General features: G+C 40.7%; 1 protein-coding gene across 1 annotated transcript; it reads left to right on the top strand.

Moving 5' to 3' along the window:
• Positions 1-15,048: 15,048 nt before the first annotated feature.
• gdf5 (growth differentiation factor 5) lies at positions 15,049-19,647 on the top strand. Its single transcript, XM_072452064.1, has 2 exons — positions 15,049-16,159; positions 18,549-19,647. The coding sequence occupies exons 1-2, from the start codon at positions 15,547-15,549 to the stop codon at positions 19,487-19,489; spliced, it is 1,554 nt and encodes a 517-aa protein (XP_072308165.1). The 5' UTR covers positions 15,049-15,546; the 3' UTR covers positions 19,490-19,647.
• The last annotated feature ends 466 nt before the right edge of the window (positions 19,648-20,113 follow it).

The following is a 20,113-nucleotide window of genomic DNA, read 5'->3' as shown; positions in this document are numbered from 1 at the left end:
TGTCAAAGCAAGATTTCTGCTGCCTAGTCTTGGCCATGCATTTTGATAAGATTACTGAAAATATAGGAGTTTTTGTTTATAAGAGTTTTGTTTATAAGAGTTCTTCTATTAAGAGTGTTTTTTAAACTTCCTATGAGTTATCTGTCCTTTTCCTCTGTATCTACCTGCGTTTTCCCATGTGTGTACAATAAAGGAATATCTTATCTTATTTTATCTTAAAAGTTCCAATCATTTGGTGCTGGCAAATGGGCTACTAAATAACAAAGCACAAAAAAGATTGGTGTTGCCAGCAATATTATCATATTGTATTTCCCCTAAAGGTGGGGATTTCCATTAATCCATTTAAGCAGCTGTATTAATAAACTAAGCATTGGTCTGTCAAAAACTGGGAAAACCCAACACTCGGAAAGTGACGGAAGTGCTCCAGGTGATGCACATTATATTCCACTGGCAACATCTATTTGCATTTGCATAAGATTATGAAACAATGAATTCCTCTAAAACAAGAAGAAACCACGTCATAGAAACTATTTCCCTATATAATTTCCCTTCGCTTTACATGGGTTCTGGGCACTTTCTGTGTGGGTGTTGTGAACAAAGGCAGATATTGACACGCTTCTTTCATTTATTGAGTGTCTGCGAGATGTCTCGCAGACACTATATGTTCTAGTTTATTTTGTTCTTCAGACACTGCTACACCCACAACAAGTTTATACCAGCATAACAATGTAAGTAGGCTACATCATTTTCTTTTTTAAAGAAAATGTGTTTAGTAATTGTAATTTTTTGCAGATTGTCTGGCTACCACAGAGAGAAATTAAGGGTAATTTTAACTCATAATAATGCATTTTTTTCTCCCCAAGATGACAAGTGAACTGAATGTGTTTTGTAATTTTTCTATTGTCAGTATTGATGAGCCCGTGAACAGTCTTTCACTGACCCATACTAACAACCCAAAACATGAATATAGTAACATGTAAATAAGCAATGAATAGGCTAAGCAAAAATAAATTAATAGATTTTGAGTTCTTAACTGACCTTTTAGTGGTTATTTTTTGAAACCTCAGTGGTTAAACAGTGTGTCGAAAGTAGAACTGAAAAGTACCAGTCAAGAACTTCATTTGAGGAAATGATAATTAAGAAAAAATGGGAACAGGCCTGTTACAAACACATGATCTGAGTCATACTGTGACACTTTGAGGATTAGAAAAAAGCTCAAAACAGCAACACACAAAATGGTATGAGTGCATCACCTTATTCATACTGGGTTTCATAACAAAGTACTTGTAGGTGTCTAGCTGCGATTCTTGGGTGCCCTCCACTGGTCATATACAATCACTGCAACACCACTCTGGACATTTCTGAAATCAGCACTGACGGTTTCAAAACTAAATAAATAAATACAACCAGCAAAACTGTATAGGCTTGTGTGCAAAACCTTAACTCAAAAACCTCATAAAAGTTGTACTTTCTGTGAACACAACGCAAAAACATGTGTATATTGTTGAGGAAGATGTCAATAAAACTAATTTATTATTAAAGTGTATTTATATAACACGTTTCCACCTGCAAGGTCCTAAAAGCTCTTTACTGGGCAATGTGGGTGAAGTGTCTTGTACAACATTTCCTCCAGCGTCCCACTGTGGCACCTGGTGCTCCAGTGATCTCCCATCCATGTACTAAGGACAGGCTCTGTCCGGCTTAGTTTCAGGTATCTGACAAGATCAGGCTTTGGCCAGCAGGAATGGTCACTTTCACTGCATTACTTTAAAAATAATCACACACTCTGTGGCCAGTCTCAGTTTTGAAACATAAAACACTAGGTTACTATAGCTGATTGATCATTGTTCCTGGTGAACAGATTGCATCATACCTGCATACAGACACATTGTAAAGTAATTACGCACATCTTCATCCTCTCACTCCCACCAGACTGTACACTGTAGATGTTTAGTCTATGATAGACAGCGAAGAGGCAGCAAGGATTGTTCTTAAGGTCTTCTCAGGGTCTGGTGCATACAGGGAACCAGGCCAAACAGTAGCTTGTTGTATTGTCTTGATCCTGAGTCCGTCTTCACACAACTGTGGTTTAAATAACTGATATAATGATATGATATCAGGTTTAGGATTGTTTGTACCAGTTCACACATAATGAGGAAGTACACAGTAACAGTGTTACAGTAATAAGTATTGTCTCCCATATGAATCAGAATAAGAAAAGGTTTATTTGTCAATGAACAGAATTCACAAACATAGGAACTTGCTTTGGTGATTCAGTGCAACATCAAACAATGAACTTTGATAAAACAACCTATATACGTCAAAAATAAAAACGATTCAAATCTGCTATAGGATAAAAAATACAATAGGCCATAAGATAAAAAAAATAAGACTAGGCTTACTATGTACACACATTTACAGTATGATACATATGACACAGAGATATACCATTAAACAAGATGAATTATGCAAGAAAATATCTTGGTTAATGTTCACAATATCAAGTCTATGGCTGACGCACACATTTTGAACATTTAAACATGGGGAGGTCTGGTGTTTATTTGTGATAAACAAGAAACATTATACCTTGATGTCATTTTTTGAACTTGTGTTTTGGTTAATAATCCCGTGTGTTCTTTTTTTCTGACTGATACCTGCCCAGGGACTACAGGTGGGAATTAGCACTTGAGCTACAACTTGGTACAATGCATGTCGTCTGTTAAGGTTAATGTATATTGTGCACTGTCCCTGTCTCAATAAATAAACAAATAATTAAATACAGACATACATACATACATACATAATAACATAATTGAAACATCCGTGCAAAATGCTCCCAGTGGCACTATAAACATGCAGGTGTTGAGAGCAGCATGAAACCATGCTCCACCATCTACAAACTGTAGGTGGTGCTATATATCCACCAACTGTTAGCCCATTGCTTTAAACTTGGATGTAAAGTAATGTTATTGAAAAGATGCAATGTAATCAGTAAATTGAAATTCATAGGACAAATGGGAGAATGCTTATGATGGCTATAAGTCTATTTTCCAAAAATGTGAACGTTTGTGCTGTGCAAAACATTACAGCATTCATTCGATGCAATACTTGTGCATTGACAACAAACAGATTACTTTTTCAGCAAATCAGAGAAAATTTACTGCAGCTAAATGGTTGTTTATTGGTCCCAAACCCATGAGGAGACGGCTCTCCTGATGAACCACAAGTCCCTCAGGATTAAAAACAATGGAACGCAGTGGCAGGCCAGGCAGTCCATCCATGATTTGGCAGATTCTCACTGTTCTGTGACTAAATGGCTTTCAAATTTCTCCGCGATCACAATGTAGTTATTTTTATACTTTGAACTGCTGATCCTTCATATGGTGCCAAATGTGTAATCAACTGTGCTACTTTTGCCCCAGTCATAATTCATATATCCATGACTTCTTTGATACAATCGTTATCTATGACATCATCACAGCACTTTGTTGCCTCCTAACCCTTGAGCATGTCACTCTGCATTCCCTGCCACAAGTCCCTTCATCATTTCTTCTTAAATTGTTTGTTCAGGATACTAATTAGCCCCTAATTTGGTGCTGAATAATTAATCTTGTCTAACCATTAACCTCTGGAGGCCCAAATACGCAAACTCACAACAAGTGTGCACTGTGGCCCAAGGGTGCTGAACGTGAACACATGTATGGAGAGGTGCACCGCAGCCAGTTGTGTGTAACGTAACTCCGAGTTTGGCCATGAACAGATCCATCATCATTTACTCCCCGCTGAGCACTGTTTGTTTCAACCCCTCCTTTTCAGCCACTAAAGGTCAGTGCATAAGAGGCCGTTTAGTGCGCTATGAAAGAGCCGCCTTGATGGCCAGGCCAAGGAAATGAGCATGAAATGAATGTCACATTGAAATCAAAAGTGGGTAAGATAAACGAGTTCACTGCTTAGAAATCACCTGGGCCTGCAGAAGGAGGACGGACAGATGGATGGAGTGAAGGGCAGAAGGGAGTAGTAATTATTAGTGATTGAGCCGCTTCCCCCCTCACGATTCATTAGCATCGAGCCGTCCGTGCACAAGCTCGTCTCTGTTGGGACGTGCCAGAGCAGGGCACCTCTAGTTTATTTGACCATCTGAAATCTTAACAGTTAATACCTGTATATTTCCAGCATAATATTGTCTCTGGCAGAGAGCGCTAGAAAGCGGATCCCAGTGAAAATAAACCAGAGTGTTGGCGTGCCAGGTAACAGGGCCATGTGCGGACGGGGGCGCAGGGTGAGGGGCGACAGGTGAGAGACATAGAAGGTGCAGCAGGAGCTGAAGAAAGATCCTAATAACCACAGCAACAAGTGTAGGTCAACAGCTCTAAAGTTGGAAATAAAATAATTAGGTTCTTGATTTTCTACTATTGTTTCCACCTTCTCTTGTCCTAATGTTTCTCGTCTCGATTGTTTCTACAAGAAAGACTCACAACTCCCAGTAGCTACTTGGACAGTCAAAACTCTGGGTAGTTTTTCTTACAGAATTACACTGTTAGATCATGTCCAGTGAAACCCCGAATTTGGAGGAACTAAAAGACTACAAAATACCTGTGTGTGGTAGGACAGTGGATAGTGAGTGGAATGTGACCTTCTCTAAATGTGCTCCACTGTCCATAGACGTGTAGGAGAAAAGGGGAATTCAACCATTTTGTACTCATTGACCATTTATCTGACTGGACCATTTCAGATTAAATGGATGTAAACTATAGAATAAATCAAGAAAACATGTCAAATAAATTGAAATTCTAACATTCACACTCTCTACTCTTTACACAACACCGCTCTTCAGGGTTAAAATCTCCCTGGGCCTGCTGTGCATAGACCTTGTCAAAACACAGAAACACCTGCACATAGACTGGCTTTTTTCATCATCATGTTACCCAGCAGAGCCTGCCTGCGCCGCTTTCCACATTGCCCCATTTCCAGCGTGCGTCAAAGCGAGGGAAGACGATAGTCGGCAATCATCGCTCCCTCCTGCACCATCATCAAACTCACACAGGGCCATAGAGTTTATCAGGAGCCTCTAAGACTAAATTCTCCTCCCATGGGCCTAGAGACGATTGGGAGGAGGAGAACTAAAAGTCAACATCAGCGGGATGAAGGTGAATGAAGGCGCTGCAGCCAAGCCAAGCCGCAGGCACGTTAAGCAAACACCTGCGGCTCAGGTGGAAAAGCAAGGCCCCTCTGCCAGAGAACGGACTCTTTCTCTAGGCTTCAAACCCCTCAGCACAGCCACTTGACACCACCACCGCTTAAAGGTGAAAGACGTCATTTTGCTGGGGCTCGAAAAGGCCACGACAATCTTCAGCAAAATGTGGATATTGATCAAATTATTGTCATGTCTGTGTCCTATTTATCATGAGTCAAGACGATCTTGCTGCATATGGGTCACAATGAACTATTCTGTGTATTTTAACTATTCTGTGTACTTTCTGATCATCTGTGGACTAGTCTAAACAATCTTAAAGCGGACGTCATAGCAAAGGTCAGGCCATGTTTATCAGACCCAAACAACAGCTTTATAAAACACAGCTAAATCTTGTGAAGTCGAATCTCAGCTGCAAGACGAACAACACGCTACTGTTTTGCCTGTTTTTCCATGTTTTCATCAAATAAAGAACTTGAGAACGATCCTCGCCTCCCGCAGTCTGTATAGACTAAACTTCGACAGAATTGGTGGAGGATGCGGGTCTCTCATCGTGCTTGGAAAGGAAACATCTGAATTTTGCTCTAAACGATTCCCTTCTGGATGTCGGCTGACGACGCATAGCGTCCAGTAACGGTTCAGCTGGGAATGATGGGAGAACATGGACACCGAGCCGAGAGAGAGACAAGAGGAGACGAGAGCGAGACAAGAGGAGTCAATTGCCAGTTTATTTTTGACTTACCATTGTGACTGGGACATTCAACAAAAGTAAGGCAGAAACCTCTTGTATTTATTACAAAAATCTGCACATTGAAAATGCTAAATTTGCCAAAACTAGACCTAAATTTTCCACATTGCATACAAGTATGAATTTAGTGAATGTTAGCTCATTAGTTTAGACAATCAGTTGGACTGATTTTAAGAAGAGTTGGACTCCAAAACACGTTGGACATGTAAAAGTACGTACAATCAGTTGGACTGATTTAAAAGGGAGTTGGACTCCGGAAAAAACAAATAAAAATAAAATAAAATGTGGAACTAAGAAAGCTACTACTTGGCTTAAAGCACTCTACTGACAAGATTAACTACCCTCTGTGGCTAGGTGAAATTTGTATTTATTTCATTCATTTTATTTTTTCAAGTTTGTATTCTATTTACATTTTTAAATTTCAATTTTAATCTTAAATCTTTAATTTTAAATTTCAATTTCAATTTTTTTTTTTCCCTAAACTTATTTTATTTCATTATTATTGTTATAATTATTGTTCAAATTATTTATTTGTTTTGTTTGTTTTTGAAATACCACTGACTGCCACACTTTTTTTATTATCAAATAATAATCAAAAATTAAAAATTAAGATATAGATAAATTAAATAAAATAGACCTTATTCCAGTCAAAATGAATACATTTTTGAAGGATCTCGAAAACGCAATCTGTGCAAATGAACAAATCCCAAAGGAAGCAAAAAAGCAAACAACACAAATGAAAAACCTCTTCCAAAAAATATGCAGAGAAAAGATTGATTAATCACGGTGATGAAGCAGTGGCTCCCACAGAACAACAATGGAATTGTATTCATGAATATCATCAATCTAAGGTCCTGCATTACAAAACACATCAGATTTGGACAGTGAAAGGAAAAACTGTTGACAAAAAGAAACTGAAAGAACATGAAGAAAAATTATCATTTTCAGTGAAACTACATAAAATGGCAAAAGACATTTTAATCAGAAGAGAGAGACTTTTTTTGGCCAATATTCAGGTGAAACCAGAAGAGCATCAAACAATCAGAAAAAACAAAATTAAACAGAAAAACAGAGCCGATAAGCGCATTCCTTTTGGAGCGAATAACAAAGATGAAGGCTCTAGCACAGATGAAGAGAGCGAGCAGACTGGGGTACAAGGTCGACGTCACAGCTATAGCGCCCCCCCACCTCTGGCCAAAGGAGAACTGCAGTGCCCCTCCTCTGAAAACAAACATCATAGCGCATATGCACAACTGGCGAAAGAACTGAAGAAAATTATGACAGACATGGAACAAGAAAAAACAGTTCCCCACACTTCTACTCCAGCGGCTCCTCCCCTGCAGTGCTCATCCATGGATTCATCTATGATAAAAGATGCAATCAGAACCATACCACTGCTGCCAACGAAACATGCTGTAGTCTCGGGTACTCTGACTATGGTCCCGTCAGAACCCACTCAAGAACAAAGACAGATGCAGGATTTGAAGGAACAGGTGTTGGCTTTGACAACATTGGTTTCCAGCCAAAATCACATCTCCAAATTCATACTCGAGCAAACAGTGGCTCAAAAAGAACAACTTGCCACCAATGCATGGTCCCCACCTGGATTGGCTTCGGACTCAGATGAAGAAAGAAGATTACAACAACTACTGGAAGGAAAGGAACGGGAAGTGGCGGCTGAGCTACGCAGGAAACAAGAAAAACAGCTTGGACGAAAGGGGGAACCAGTCACAGTCCTAGGAACTGGGCTAATAGAAGCTGAAAGTAAGAAGCAAGCACAGCAGAAACTCCACATTCAAAGAGGAGTGGAACAACAGAAGAAAACGGGTTCAGACCCATTTGTGTCAACACCAAATCAATATGTGGTGGGAGCATACACAGGAATGGTGGATGAGCATGGATACGACAACACTATCTTGAGTGGAGAACTTCACCCGCTCCCCGTCCACAAGGGTCCCAAGGAGGAAGAGGATGAATTTTCTAGCAATGAAGAGGCTCCTCCACTTATTGCACCTCTCCGAATGACTGCAAGTAACCAAGAAGTGTACCAACCATTCGCACTGAAAGATCTAGAAGGGCTGATGTTAAAACTGCCCGAACTGACACAAGGTGCGCCGGCCTTCCTCAGAGCATTGACCACGAATACTGCAGGAGAAACACTTTGCTGGGGAGATGTGTCTGCAATTCTTGTAAGAGCAACAGATGAGAATACGGCGGCCAGGATCCGTTCTGAAGTATCCAAACAGATTCATGCTCCAGTTCGAGCATCCACATCATTTGCCACCATAAAGCCTCAGTTAACTCAGGTACTTAAAGGAATGTATCCCACCTGCACCTGACTGCACCTGCCTTCCTGACGCACTGTTGGCTCTGGAAATGAAAAATGGTGAAGACTACTTTACATATTAGCAAAGAGCTAAAGCACAGTTCCATGATGCAACTGGAGAGCCCATACAACCTGGTACTGGCAACACTCTCATGTTCTTTTCCACTCTGGTGAAAGGACTACCTAAATGTGTCCAGGATCATTTGGCTGATGTTGTTGGTCTTTACACAAAGACAGAAAAAGAGTTTGATGCCAACTGCCAACATCACGTTGCTAAGTACCTGAAGAAAAAAAAAGGACGGAATGAGAATATGGAAAAAATGAAAATGGCAAAGATCAAATAACAACTCAAAAAGCTCCAAGAAGAGGTGAATGATAAAAAAGAAGGAAAATAAGTCTGCCAAGGTAATGACTGCGGCAACAGAAGATAATCCAGTGTCAGACAGTGCCCAACAGATTGCTATGGCGGTTAAAATGGTCCTGGGACAACCCACTATGACACAACCACAGGCCGTCCCATCCGCCACAGGACCAAAGAACAACACACCTGCTTCAGAAATCATCTACAATCAAGGACGTGAACGTAATACATTCTCTCGTGGAAGAGGACGTGGGGCAGGAGCTGGAAGAGGACAAAACAGGTTCAGCGTGACTCCTGATCAGTGCTTAAACTGCTTTGGAACTGGACATTGGGTTCGAGACTGCCCCATAGGGCAGACACAAAGAGGTCAACACCAAATGGCCCCAAACCAACCTGGCCAATTTCAAGGACCTCAAATGATGAATATGAGCCAACCCATGTCAAGCCAGAATCATCTACCACCACCCTTGCCCCTTGTGGTTATTATACCACATCTTTGGGCCTTGGGCTGGCACTGTTTCTGTTTTTCACCAATATTATTGTTATTGCCTGTGTATTGATTATGATTGGATTCTGTGCTGTCTTAGATCACGTATAGAACACTTGATTGCATCTGCTCTTACTAGACAACCTGCTTATCTTTTGACCTTGATTACACACGCTATTACTCAAACACGAATCTAACTCTGATAGTGAGAAGACTCCTATACTTTTTCCAGGATCCGACTAATCTGATTACTACATCCCAACATGTGTTTAGACTAACTGGGGATGCTCCTTGTCCCACATCAATTTTTACTAAATGAGTTATTTTAAGGATTTGCTTGATTATATAATGATTTGATTTTTAAACATTTAATATGTTTTTGGGAGGTTACGTTCTGTTATTTTGTGAGGTTGCGTCTGGCGCCTCTTTAGTGTGATCACATGTGGATGTGATCAAAAGGGGGAATTGTGGATATTGATCAAATTATTGTCATGTCTGTGTCCTATTTATCATGAGTCAAGACGATCTTGCTGCATATGGGTCACAATGAACTATTCTGTGTATTTTAACTATTCTGTGTACTTTCTGATCATCTGTGGACTAGTCTAAACAATCTTAAAGCGGACGTCATAGCGAAGGTCAGGCCATGTTTATCAGACCCAAACAACAGCTTTATAAAACACAGCTAAATCTTGTGAAGTCGAATCTCAGCTGCAAGACGAACAACACGCTACTGTTTTGCCTGTTTTTCCATGTTTTCATCAAATAAAGAACTTGAGAACGATCCTCGCCTCCCACAGTCTGTATAGACTAAACTTCGACAAAAACAAGAACAGTAAGCAAATATCAGGCAGGTTAGCACAAAACCTTCCAAGAATTCCTTGCTTGACACAATATGTATGGATCACAAGAAAAAAATGATTTCCAAACAGGAAACGTTTCACCGAAAAAGGAATTATTCCGATACTCATGGAAATGCATTGTCTCACTCTAATTGATACGTTTGCCTCGAATCCGTTGGTGGATCAGACAAACGTGGCAATGTCAAGAACGTATGTGTAGATTCTGCTATGCTAGGAAACTTTGATTTATCATTTATTTTATCCTCCTCTCCTGTACAGTTTTAACAGATTTTTCACAGATTGATAATGCTTGGACCTCAACTCAGACTAATGCACGTATCAATGGAGCATCAGCCAGGTTACAGTGCTCAATGCCCTTTCAATTCATGTCAGAACATTTCTAGCCAAACACCTGACCTTAATACCAAGTAGTTTAGTTGTTGTGCCCAGGTCATTGTTGTGCCCAGGTCATTCACAACAGAGGCAAGTGATGTCATGCAACCTCCACCTTATTGGAGGAGTGATTATTGGTCAAAGATAATCTAATCCTTGTTTATGCACCTGAAGATTTTCCCATTACTTGATTGAAAGAGGTTACTGTGGAGGGTGCTGCTTGAAAGTCGTGGGGTTAAGTAGCACACATGCACATAGTGAGAGTAATTTGCTGAATGTCTCTTCACCGCAGTCCTGTCAAACGAGGACAACTACAACATTGTGACATTACAAGAACTATTTGGTCCAAGCCAGAATACACATACTTAATACTTTTTTGAGGTTCAAGGCCCCACAGGAGTACACAGCTGGACTGGCCTTAGTTATTGCCATCCTAAATTAAAATTTTTCTTGTTCATATTTGTCTGCCTAAACCACTTCTGACTGAGAGCAGCAATTAGTCGACTATTCCAGGAAACAAGTCATTTACAAAGTACATACAATAACTCACATATTCCTTTGTAACATAAACAGAAAACATTGACGTAAATGCGGTGAGTCTGATTGGACGCTTGTGTCTCCCTCCCAGAGCCTTTTTCCAGTGTTGTATGAGAAAAGTGGCCATGTTCCACGCTCACTCCAAGGGTCACCACAAGGGTTTACAGTTCACCCACCATATCCACGCTTGTCACTGTTTCCATGTTGGAGCAACAGTGTCAGTCTCTCTGTACATGGCCCTCTGCACGTCCCCCAGGAGGGAAACCAATAAACACACTTAGCCGGTGATCCATGGCACATTGTTTGGCCCACCTGCAACCTGTAACTTCTGAGCTGCATGTTCTCAATTTACTCCATGCAGTGGTCCTGACTGACAGTGGCCTGGAGGGGGCACTGGAGGAACAGATGGGGCCCAATAAATAAAGCATTTCTCTGGGTGAGTCCATTATACACCCCACAAAACAAGACGCAGAGCAGACTGGTCCTGCCAGTACTTTGGGGATATAACTCCTGTCCTAAAGTTTAATTTAGAATGTAATGAAAAGCAGCCTTCATCAGAGTGGCACCTGCTGAATATGGATTACATGCACCAGTACATGTACATGGAGTTAACTCAGTACAGATGGGGGCATGTGGATGTTGATGTGAATAAGTGCTCTGATTCTGAAAGGACATTTCTCCAAAACAGTCTGTAAATGAGATATAAACTGCAAGTTACTGTTAACTGTTCATGTTAACGTTTACTGCTGCCATTTCAGTTCTGACAAGGTCATGATGCTAGTGATGTCATGAAAATACATAGAAAATAATTATTTACTAAAACAAACAAGCAAATACAAATTAGAGGTCAATGAAGAACTATGTGTGAAATTAAATGTGTAAATAAATAATATATTTCCTGACACGCGTAGGTCCTTATTTACATTTTTGTTGATTAAAAATTGCTGGAATCTAAAACAAACTATTCATCACCGTACCAGGCAGCAGATTGTGTTTTTATTGTTGAAAAAGCCTACGTGTATGACCCAGAGTAATAATAAAAATAAGAATAAACCGTTAAAAAGCACACACATAGAAGATAGTGGGGTGGGTGAAAACAGACATTTTCTTAGCACACAAGCCCAAAATGCAGGACAATAGAAGATTAGTCAATCATGTATGAATCAAAAGACAACTTTAAATAAGATGGCGATACATAGTAATGAAGTCATAGTCTAGTCATAAAAGACCCAGATCCCAGGCGTAAAAACGAAAGTAATGAAATGATTTTTTTTTTTCCACGTGGCCATTTCAACAATTGTGCTGACTAGAAAGGAATAAACTAACAATGCTTTATCATTCTTCACAAGTTGGCAAAAAAGCTCTATTGTCCATTTTATAAAACTGTATTCCAATAAGAAAAGAGACTTTGAAGATACTTTTCTTCCAAAAATGGTGCATAATGTTCACCGTTAAGGCTGAAGACACAAAGACACACCCGACAGAAAGGGAAACTGTATTTATTTTTGGAGGGTATGTGCCAGAGGGGGGTTCGCCACAAAGCAAAATATTAAATACACACATTTCTACTTGAGAGCCACATTCACACTGCTCAAATCAACACAACAAAACCCATTGTATTGGATAGTTTCCATTTCAAATAGATCACAAAAAAGACTTTAAACAGCCACTGCCCTGCTGCATGTGAAATCAGTTTGCACCACCAAACTCTAAACCTCCACCGTTTCTCTAACAAAACCCACTGAAAACTGGAGGTGGATCACAGTTATGGAAGAAGGCTGCTTAGTAACAAATTGACTCCTTCTTTTATTGGTCTTCTAACCTCATGCAGACGCTGTCTCCATGTGCGGTTTTTGCAGAGCCACTCATCCTTGTCTGTCTAAATATGAGCTGCGCTGCTTCCACACTGCTCTCCTTTCTCTCACTGAGCTATTATTGTCGTGGCCAAGTAGAAATCCAGACAGGAGAACATACAGGCACATTAATACTGGAAATGCCATTAGCTATTTGTCTCCCTTTGTAATGTAAGTTAATATATTATCAATGAACCTTCACAGACTTGGATATGTGGTCGTATAAGTAAGATAGACATGCCATCAGAAAAGTTTGACTCATTCTTTAATACTTTTAATAAGCTTAGGGCCTATTTTTCCTAAAGCAACTGACAAAAATGACGAGGAAAATCAGATTTTGAATCCTGCCTAGATATTCTTTAGTAAACATAAAAAGAGTGAAGATGGATTATAAAATACTCGCTACACAGAAAACATTTGCTTGGTTTCTATGCACGATGTTGTTTACTTGTTATAGTTATGAAAATATGAAAACAAAAAGATCAAGCAAAGATTTTGGGGTGGCGTGACATTTTTGTACCAGTTCCGGGTGTTAATCCCAGCTCCAACACACCTCTAGATTTACTTTTGTGTTACTTTTGTGACTTACTTTAGTGCCACGAGTGAATAATTTGAGTGCTTTTCAAGCTTCTACGGAACAAAACAAATGTAAGGCGTCATCATCAGCTTTCAGTACAAGACCCTGTTTGTTGTTAGGCTTGTCTTTTCACTGTCCAAGACTTTGGGCACACCCTTTTTAAACTTGTCAACATCTTTTCAAGTCCTGCCATTGGACTGTTCTGGAGAATTCCGTCGAAAATGATTCACATTTAGATTTTATTTTTAACAGACTATTTACATTCAGAGAAGTAACAATAATTACTTTTGACAGATTGTTGATAAGTCAGGCAGAATCATTCCCAATGTTTTGTGGACATCAGCGAGAGTGGAAGATTCTTTGGCAAATAAAGGTTAAACTAAGATAATGTGTGCCTCAAGAGCAGTTTCTCTGAGAGTATTGTTTGTCAGTTGGCCTCAGCACACACCATGTGCTCTCAATGTCCCGGCTTCAACAGTGGCCAATTAATTCTAGTTGCATGTACCACTTTGATAAAAGCCACAGGTGTAAAGCGTTGCCTTTGTGTTGTAAGCAGTGTGGTACAGTCTGTTTGTTGGCCTAAAAAGATGCAATATGTCCCAGAAAATCAATGAAACAAGATACTGAAAACAGATGGAGGGTTGATAAAAAAACAAAAAACATTTAAACGTTTATTTTTGAGTGTGCGGTTTTGTCTTTTGCAGGTACAGTATATTAAAATTAATACCGGTAGTAAAAATGTAATCTATCCAAGAGGGAAGGAATCAAATCTGTATTGCACTAACGTTATTTTACATGGGAAAAAAAGCTCTTTTCTGTCTTTGCAAATGAACTTTTCAAACACGGATTTTATAAGTTAAGCCTGCTCAATTTCTTCTTTATAGTGAAAATTCCTTTTTACAGGGATATATTCCTGTAAAACGTACAGGGCATTGCTTCTCCTATTCTGGTTTGTATTATCACTTTACCTCATCCATCATGGTTTTGCACTGCACCGTTTGAAGAAGATGATTCAGACTAAAGAAAGTCCAACAGAGAAAAGCTGTAACAGAAGTTGAGCTCAAGTTTCAAACCACCGGGGACTCGCTCACTTTCACGATATGAACGTGGGCATGCTGGCTGGTAATTATTCCAGAAGCTAAGGATTTATAACACATAGCTCACTCCCCTTGTGGCATCATAAATTCAAATGGGAAAGAGCAATATAATGTGAATTGGCCCAGTAATGACGAAACGTGAGAAAAGGGGTTCACAGGATATCTGTTCATGTGCATTTATAGGCATTTACTGCAGTAAGATCCATCCTGATTCCCAACGCTTATTATTATCTGGTCAGCACATAAAGGGAATGAGAACCTTGTGCTTTCCCTTCTTTTTTTTATCGCTAAGAATTTATGCTTATTCATGTCCATCAGAATAGCACTTGAGGCAGAACCTTTAATGTCAATGATTCTAATAATGAATAGCCTCTTCTCATGACCTTGCACACTTAGGCTAATTGTCTATTGTCTGAAGAAACCAGAAGCCTACATAAACAGCTCACTTCCACTGCACTGGATCCTTAGTTTGGTTCCTCTGAGCTTGGTGGGGTGAGTTGTGTCACTCTAGAGGCTCCAGTTAGAATTATTGCTGTTATGAATTTGGGACATGACGTCACGGGGTAATTAAAAGTGCTTTTGAAATTCCGTTTCCAATTCAAGTCTTGTTAGATGGCTTCTCTCGAGCACCTGCAGCCTGGTGTGTGAGGGATTATTTTCACTGGACGCGGTTCAAACTTTGAGGGGAAAAAGAAAAAACACGGAGGCAGCGGCATTACGCCATTCTTGCCTCTCTCACTTTGTGAAAAAGTGGGATTTAAAAAGGTTCTCAGAAGATCTCGACCAGAATAGAGCAGTGGAGGGTTAACTGCAAGTCTTTGAACAGAGTTCCTCTCATCTTTACAAGAAGATTTTTTGGATGCGTCCTGTGCCATTACCGGCAGGATCTACGCAGCATTATGATTCTTATAATCCGGGAGAAGACTTTTGATCCACAGCAAATAAAAGTCAGTTATAGCCCACGTCTTTACTTTTACAGCCTTGCATATGCCTATAGCTTATGTCTGACACGGACAACACGTTTTATTCAGGACTTTACTGGCACAACACAATGAGCATCCTCTGCTCAGAGACAAACTGATTCTCCACTGACTGTGTTTATTACAATGTGGGCCTGGCACACCGGGCTTTAGGATGACACTTGTGAAGTTACTGCTGTTGAGTTGCTGGACTCTCCTTCACGCGCATCCGTTACTCGCTTCACTCAGACCCACAGCGGGCTTCACTGGGACCGGCACCGCGTGGAGACCCTCTCCGGCCAGAATCACGCGTATCCAGGCAGCAGGAGGACCAGCACTCACGAAAGGCGCAGCCAGTGTCAGTAAAGTGAAATACAGCGTGCATTCGTCCCCGGTTGGCACACGCGCCGTGAGGGACAGGGCAGCGGGGTCACAGGTGCGCTCCTGGACGGGCAGAGAGACCGCTCTGAAGACGCACTTCGCGTACGCACCGCCACAGACAGAAGTGGACAGCGGGGCAGTCCGGACAGTGCAGCGGACATCGACCACTGCGCACAGATTTAACCATCGGCAGAGCCTTCAGCAGAGCACCCCAGCAGCTCAGCGCACCGTGAAACTCTCTAAAGCGGCCCCAGAGCGGGATGTGCACCACAGGCAGCCGCTGGTGGTCCCTCACGACTACATGCTGTCACTCTACTGGTCCCTGTCCAATGGGGACATCAACAGCAGCGCCCTGCACGAGGCCGGCTTGGCGAATACCATCACGAGCTTCGTGGATAAAGGGCAAGGTAATACATGCGACTCAATCTCAATTCTAATAGTTCATCGATCTACTTCAATAAAGAACATGCATATGACTTTTTTTGTTGTTGCAGAAATGCACTTGGTTTTACAGTCTGCAGTGGCCATTTTACAACAGCCTAATCTCATGATTTACAAAAATTATACTTAGGGGCCTGTTCTTCGTCTGATATAGACAAGTTTATCAGTTTGTTTGATTTGAGGTATGATTATATGCCTAGGTGGAGTAGCCTTTATAGTGTGTTACTTTTCCCCCTAATATAATTATTAATTAGATAATAACCAGTCTACATTCATATTTTAGTATGGCTTAGCTATGTTTTATGTCAGACAGATCTGTTTGACAGACCTCGAAGATAATGTACTTGAACTGAAACTGACAAGGCTCGTTCATAGCGACATACATCGAGCTGCAAAAGGCTGCAGTTTGTTGACTCTATGTCACTAACATGTTAATTTGCCTCTTGCAAACCACAGACCTATTGTACTGCTCACATAGTGACAGAGTATTGGCAAATATCCAGTAATGTTGTATCCAGAGCTCTTTTTGTAATATATTCCAGTCGGGAATACTGACACAGGTTCGTACAACTAAATGCATTCAAATATTTAACTTATATTTAACTCCTGACCATATTTTCCCTGTACATTCTTATTGATCATATATTACAGCTATCTGTCATGCAATTTGATCAAGCACGTGGACAGACAAAGCTTTTCCCCTCTGAAGAATGATTTTCGCTGTCCACTGCTGATCCCTGCTTAAATGTTTAAGTCTGTAGTGTGTCTCTGGAAATGTGTGTTCTCTACCATCTGGTGCACTCCAGAAAGCACCGCAGTCCTACACAACCTCATGACGGTAAATAAACACACCTCAGCCACAAGTCGGGTGGCCCCCTGTGTAATGTTATCTTTATGGTGTAAAACTGTGTAAAACTATGTTTTCAATGAGCTGAGTTGAATATTTCTGGTGTCGCAAAAGGTTTACTTTTCAAGGTCTAAATGTTCTTTTAATCTGGCCCTTATTTGTTTAGTGTGTGTGGAGCAAATCGCCGGTGACCTCCTCCACATGTGCAGTGGCACATGGATGGTGTAACTGAGGCTAACTACACCTCAAGCCCAGGCTCACATCTACTCATATATTCTCATAATAGTTCTGAAGTCACTTTGTAATTTTATAAAACAAATTCAAATAGCTTTCTCAGCAGCCACCTGGCAAACTGTGTAGGTCCATAATAACTAACAAGCTTGTTTACTCTTGGATGCTGCCTCTCGTCTGCTTCTAATGTATAACTTGAGTTCTGGATGGGAACTGTTGAAATTACGTGAGAAGAAGTTGTGAGTGCACAGATCTCGTGTCTGGATTCTAGACAGGAACGTCCGCTGTTTTTCCTCACTGATAATGACATAGCAGTAGATACCACACCATTTCCAGCTGTTTTGTTTTTTTTTTTTAATGTAAAATGGTGAATCCCTTTGTGAAAGGCAGTGAGTTATTTCTCGCCATCACACCCATGTTTCTGAAAAGTTGATGGAACTGTAAAAATGATGACTGATGAAGTTTAAATGCGAGCAGGCTGAAAGGAGAAGTCATTGTTTTAAGATGGTTTATTCAGAAATCCAAACCACATCCTGCCAATCAGAGAAAAGCTCACAAATCTCCATAAACCACAAACCAATATTTGGATGTACTCTTGAATCTCAGTGCCTTGTGTTTTGGTGCTGAATCCAACGTTTCCGGGACCAGCCAAACTGCCATGTCGCATCAATCATTCTCTGAGATTGGGTTTATCAGCAGCAATCTGTTTTATTGTTTTTACTTTGGCCAATACATTTTTCATGTCTTGTTTCTCATTTTGTTTTACACATGCGCCCGTCTGATACTGTTGAAAATCCGATTATTTATTTAAATCTTGAACTTCTAGAACCTGACCTGAAAACTGGAATTGATCTATTTTTTGGGGTTAAGAGAATCTTATTGCAAGTCTTTTTTAAGAATGTCCATGTAGCATTTGTGTTGTCCTGTTGGCTCCTTAAAATGATTTGCAGAGACAGCATATTGAAGACAAATATGCCTATATTGACCATTAATGTCAAGTGTCAAATGTCATAAATAAAAGTCTGATCGCCCATGGGTGGGTAATCCAAAATCCAGATTCTTCCAAAGATCTCCATCAAATATTGAGCTCTGCTAGATTCATTAGAATATTGTATTTTGAAGAAGCTGAAAGTGAATCTTTTTTTTATATTCCAATACGTATCATTATTATTGCAACTTATGAAATCCATCCTAACTCATATCATGGGATTTTTGCATTTTGTCCAACACCTGAGTGACTTAGTTGTGTTTCTTTACTTTTCTATCCTCCCTCCCAGATGAGCGTGGGCCTCAGCTCAGACGGCAGAGGTATTACTTCAACATCAGCTCCCTGGATCGAGACAGCCTCTTGGGGGCTGAGCTGCGCATCCTGAGGAAACACCTGTCTGACCCCCGCAGGGTGCTGGGATCTACAGTTACTGGGCCCTGCCTCCGCCTCTACACCTGTGCCTCAGGTCGACAAAAGCCCAATGTGCTGCACACCAAGACTATGGACGATGTGGTTAGTGGGGGCGGATTTGGCAGCAAATGGGAAGTATTTGACATATGGAAAGTTTTCAAGGGTTTAAAGCTTCAGCAAAACACACTCTCCAAGCAGCTGTGCTTTGAACTGGAAGCACTGCAGTATCGAGGCGGTCGGCCCATGGACCTGCGAACTCTTGGGTTTGGTCGTCCTGGAAGGAGCAACAAGGAGAAGGCGTTCCTCCTGGCGTTTGGCAAAAGCAAAAAGAGGGACCTGTTTTACAATGAGATCAAAGCACGATCGGGCCATGACAATAAAACTGTCTATGAGTACCTCTTCACACAAAGGCGAATGCGACGAGCTCCGGCTGCAAGGGCAAATAAAAAACCTTTGCAGCCTCCCCAGGCTTTCCCTCAAAACCAGGTCATTAAGGCTCAGACCAAACGCTGCCATAAGAAACAGCTGCATGTGAACTTTAAGGAGATGGGCTGGGATGACTGGATCATAGCTCCGCTGGAGTATGAAGCCTTTCACTGTGACGGGGCCTGTGACTTCCCCATCCGCTCACACCTTGAACCCACCAACCATGCCATCATACAGACTCTCATGAACTCTATGGACCCATCCTCAACACCACCCACATGCTGTGTCCCCACTAAGCTCAGTCCCATCAGTATACTCTACATAGACTCTGCCAATAATGTGGTGTATAAGCAGTATGAGGACATGGTGGTGGAGTCATGTGGCTGCAGGTAGCAGATGTGTGTGACATTTCCAAAAAGAAAATGTTTAGTTCAGATACCGTATATCTCAATGAACATATTGGATAAACCCACAATCACAAAGTCCTAAACATTTAACGTTTGACTAGCAATTCACAAAAATCTAATGAAAACAAATATAAAACCCACATTATCCAATCAAAAACTTCTTCACACTAATTTATTAATTGTCTGTTCTTTCTTAGTGAAGTATGTAACTTAGGTAAAGTATGTAACTTCTGGTCGAGGATCTGCCACCTGCTTAGAGATATTATTGTGTGTTGTCTGTGTTTGCCACCAGGAAGTTACAAGTAAGATCTGTGGACGGGGAAGCCTGCTCACAAATCATGTTTGTCCAGGTATTTTTGAGCATTAAAAACAATTGTAATTCAATACATGCAAGATGTGCCATAATATGGAACAATAATCCTCATGGAGACAGGTGGATGGCAGACACTCCACCAGAAAAGTCCTATTAATAAAATTCAAATCAACTGATGCTGTCATAGTTTAGGCACATTTTTGGCTTTGGTATAGAGAATAATTACAATGGCACTGAATTCTTGCTAATTGTAATTAACTTTGTTACATTGACTACATCAGTGATTTGGGAGTCGGA

The sequence above is a fragment of the Eucyclogobius newberryi genome, unplaced genomic scaffold (genome assembly GCF_026437365.1).
Source record: "Eucyclogobius newberryi isolate DKJ021-1_F unplaced genomic scaffold, fEucNew1.0.hap1 SCAF_19, whole genome shotgun sequence".
NCBI lineage: Eukaryota > Metazoa > Chordata > Actinopteri > Gobiiformes > Gobiidae > Eucyclogobius > Eucyclogobius newberryi.
This window is presented reverse-complemented; position numbering and strand designations above follow the sequence as displayed.

Bases quoted from the DNA above. Each gene is read 5' to 3' on its own strand.
- gdf5 (XM_072452064.1), top strand. From the start codon at position 15,547: ATGACACTTGTGAAGTTACTGCTGTTGAGTTGCTGGACTCTCCTTCAC. The intron at 16,160-18,548 runs GTAATACATGCG...CCTCCCTCCCAG, and splicing joins CTTCGTGGATAAAGGGCAAG to ATGAGCGTGGGCCTCAGCTC.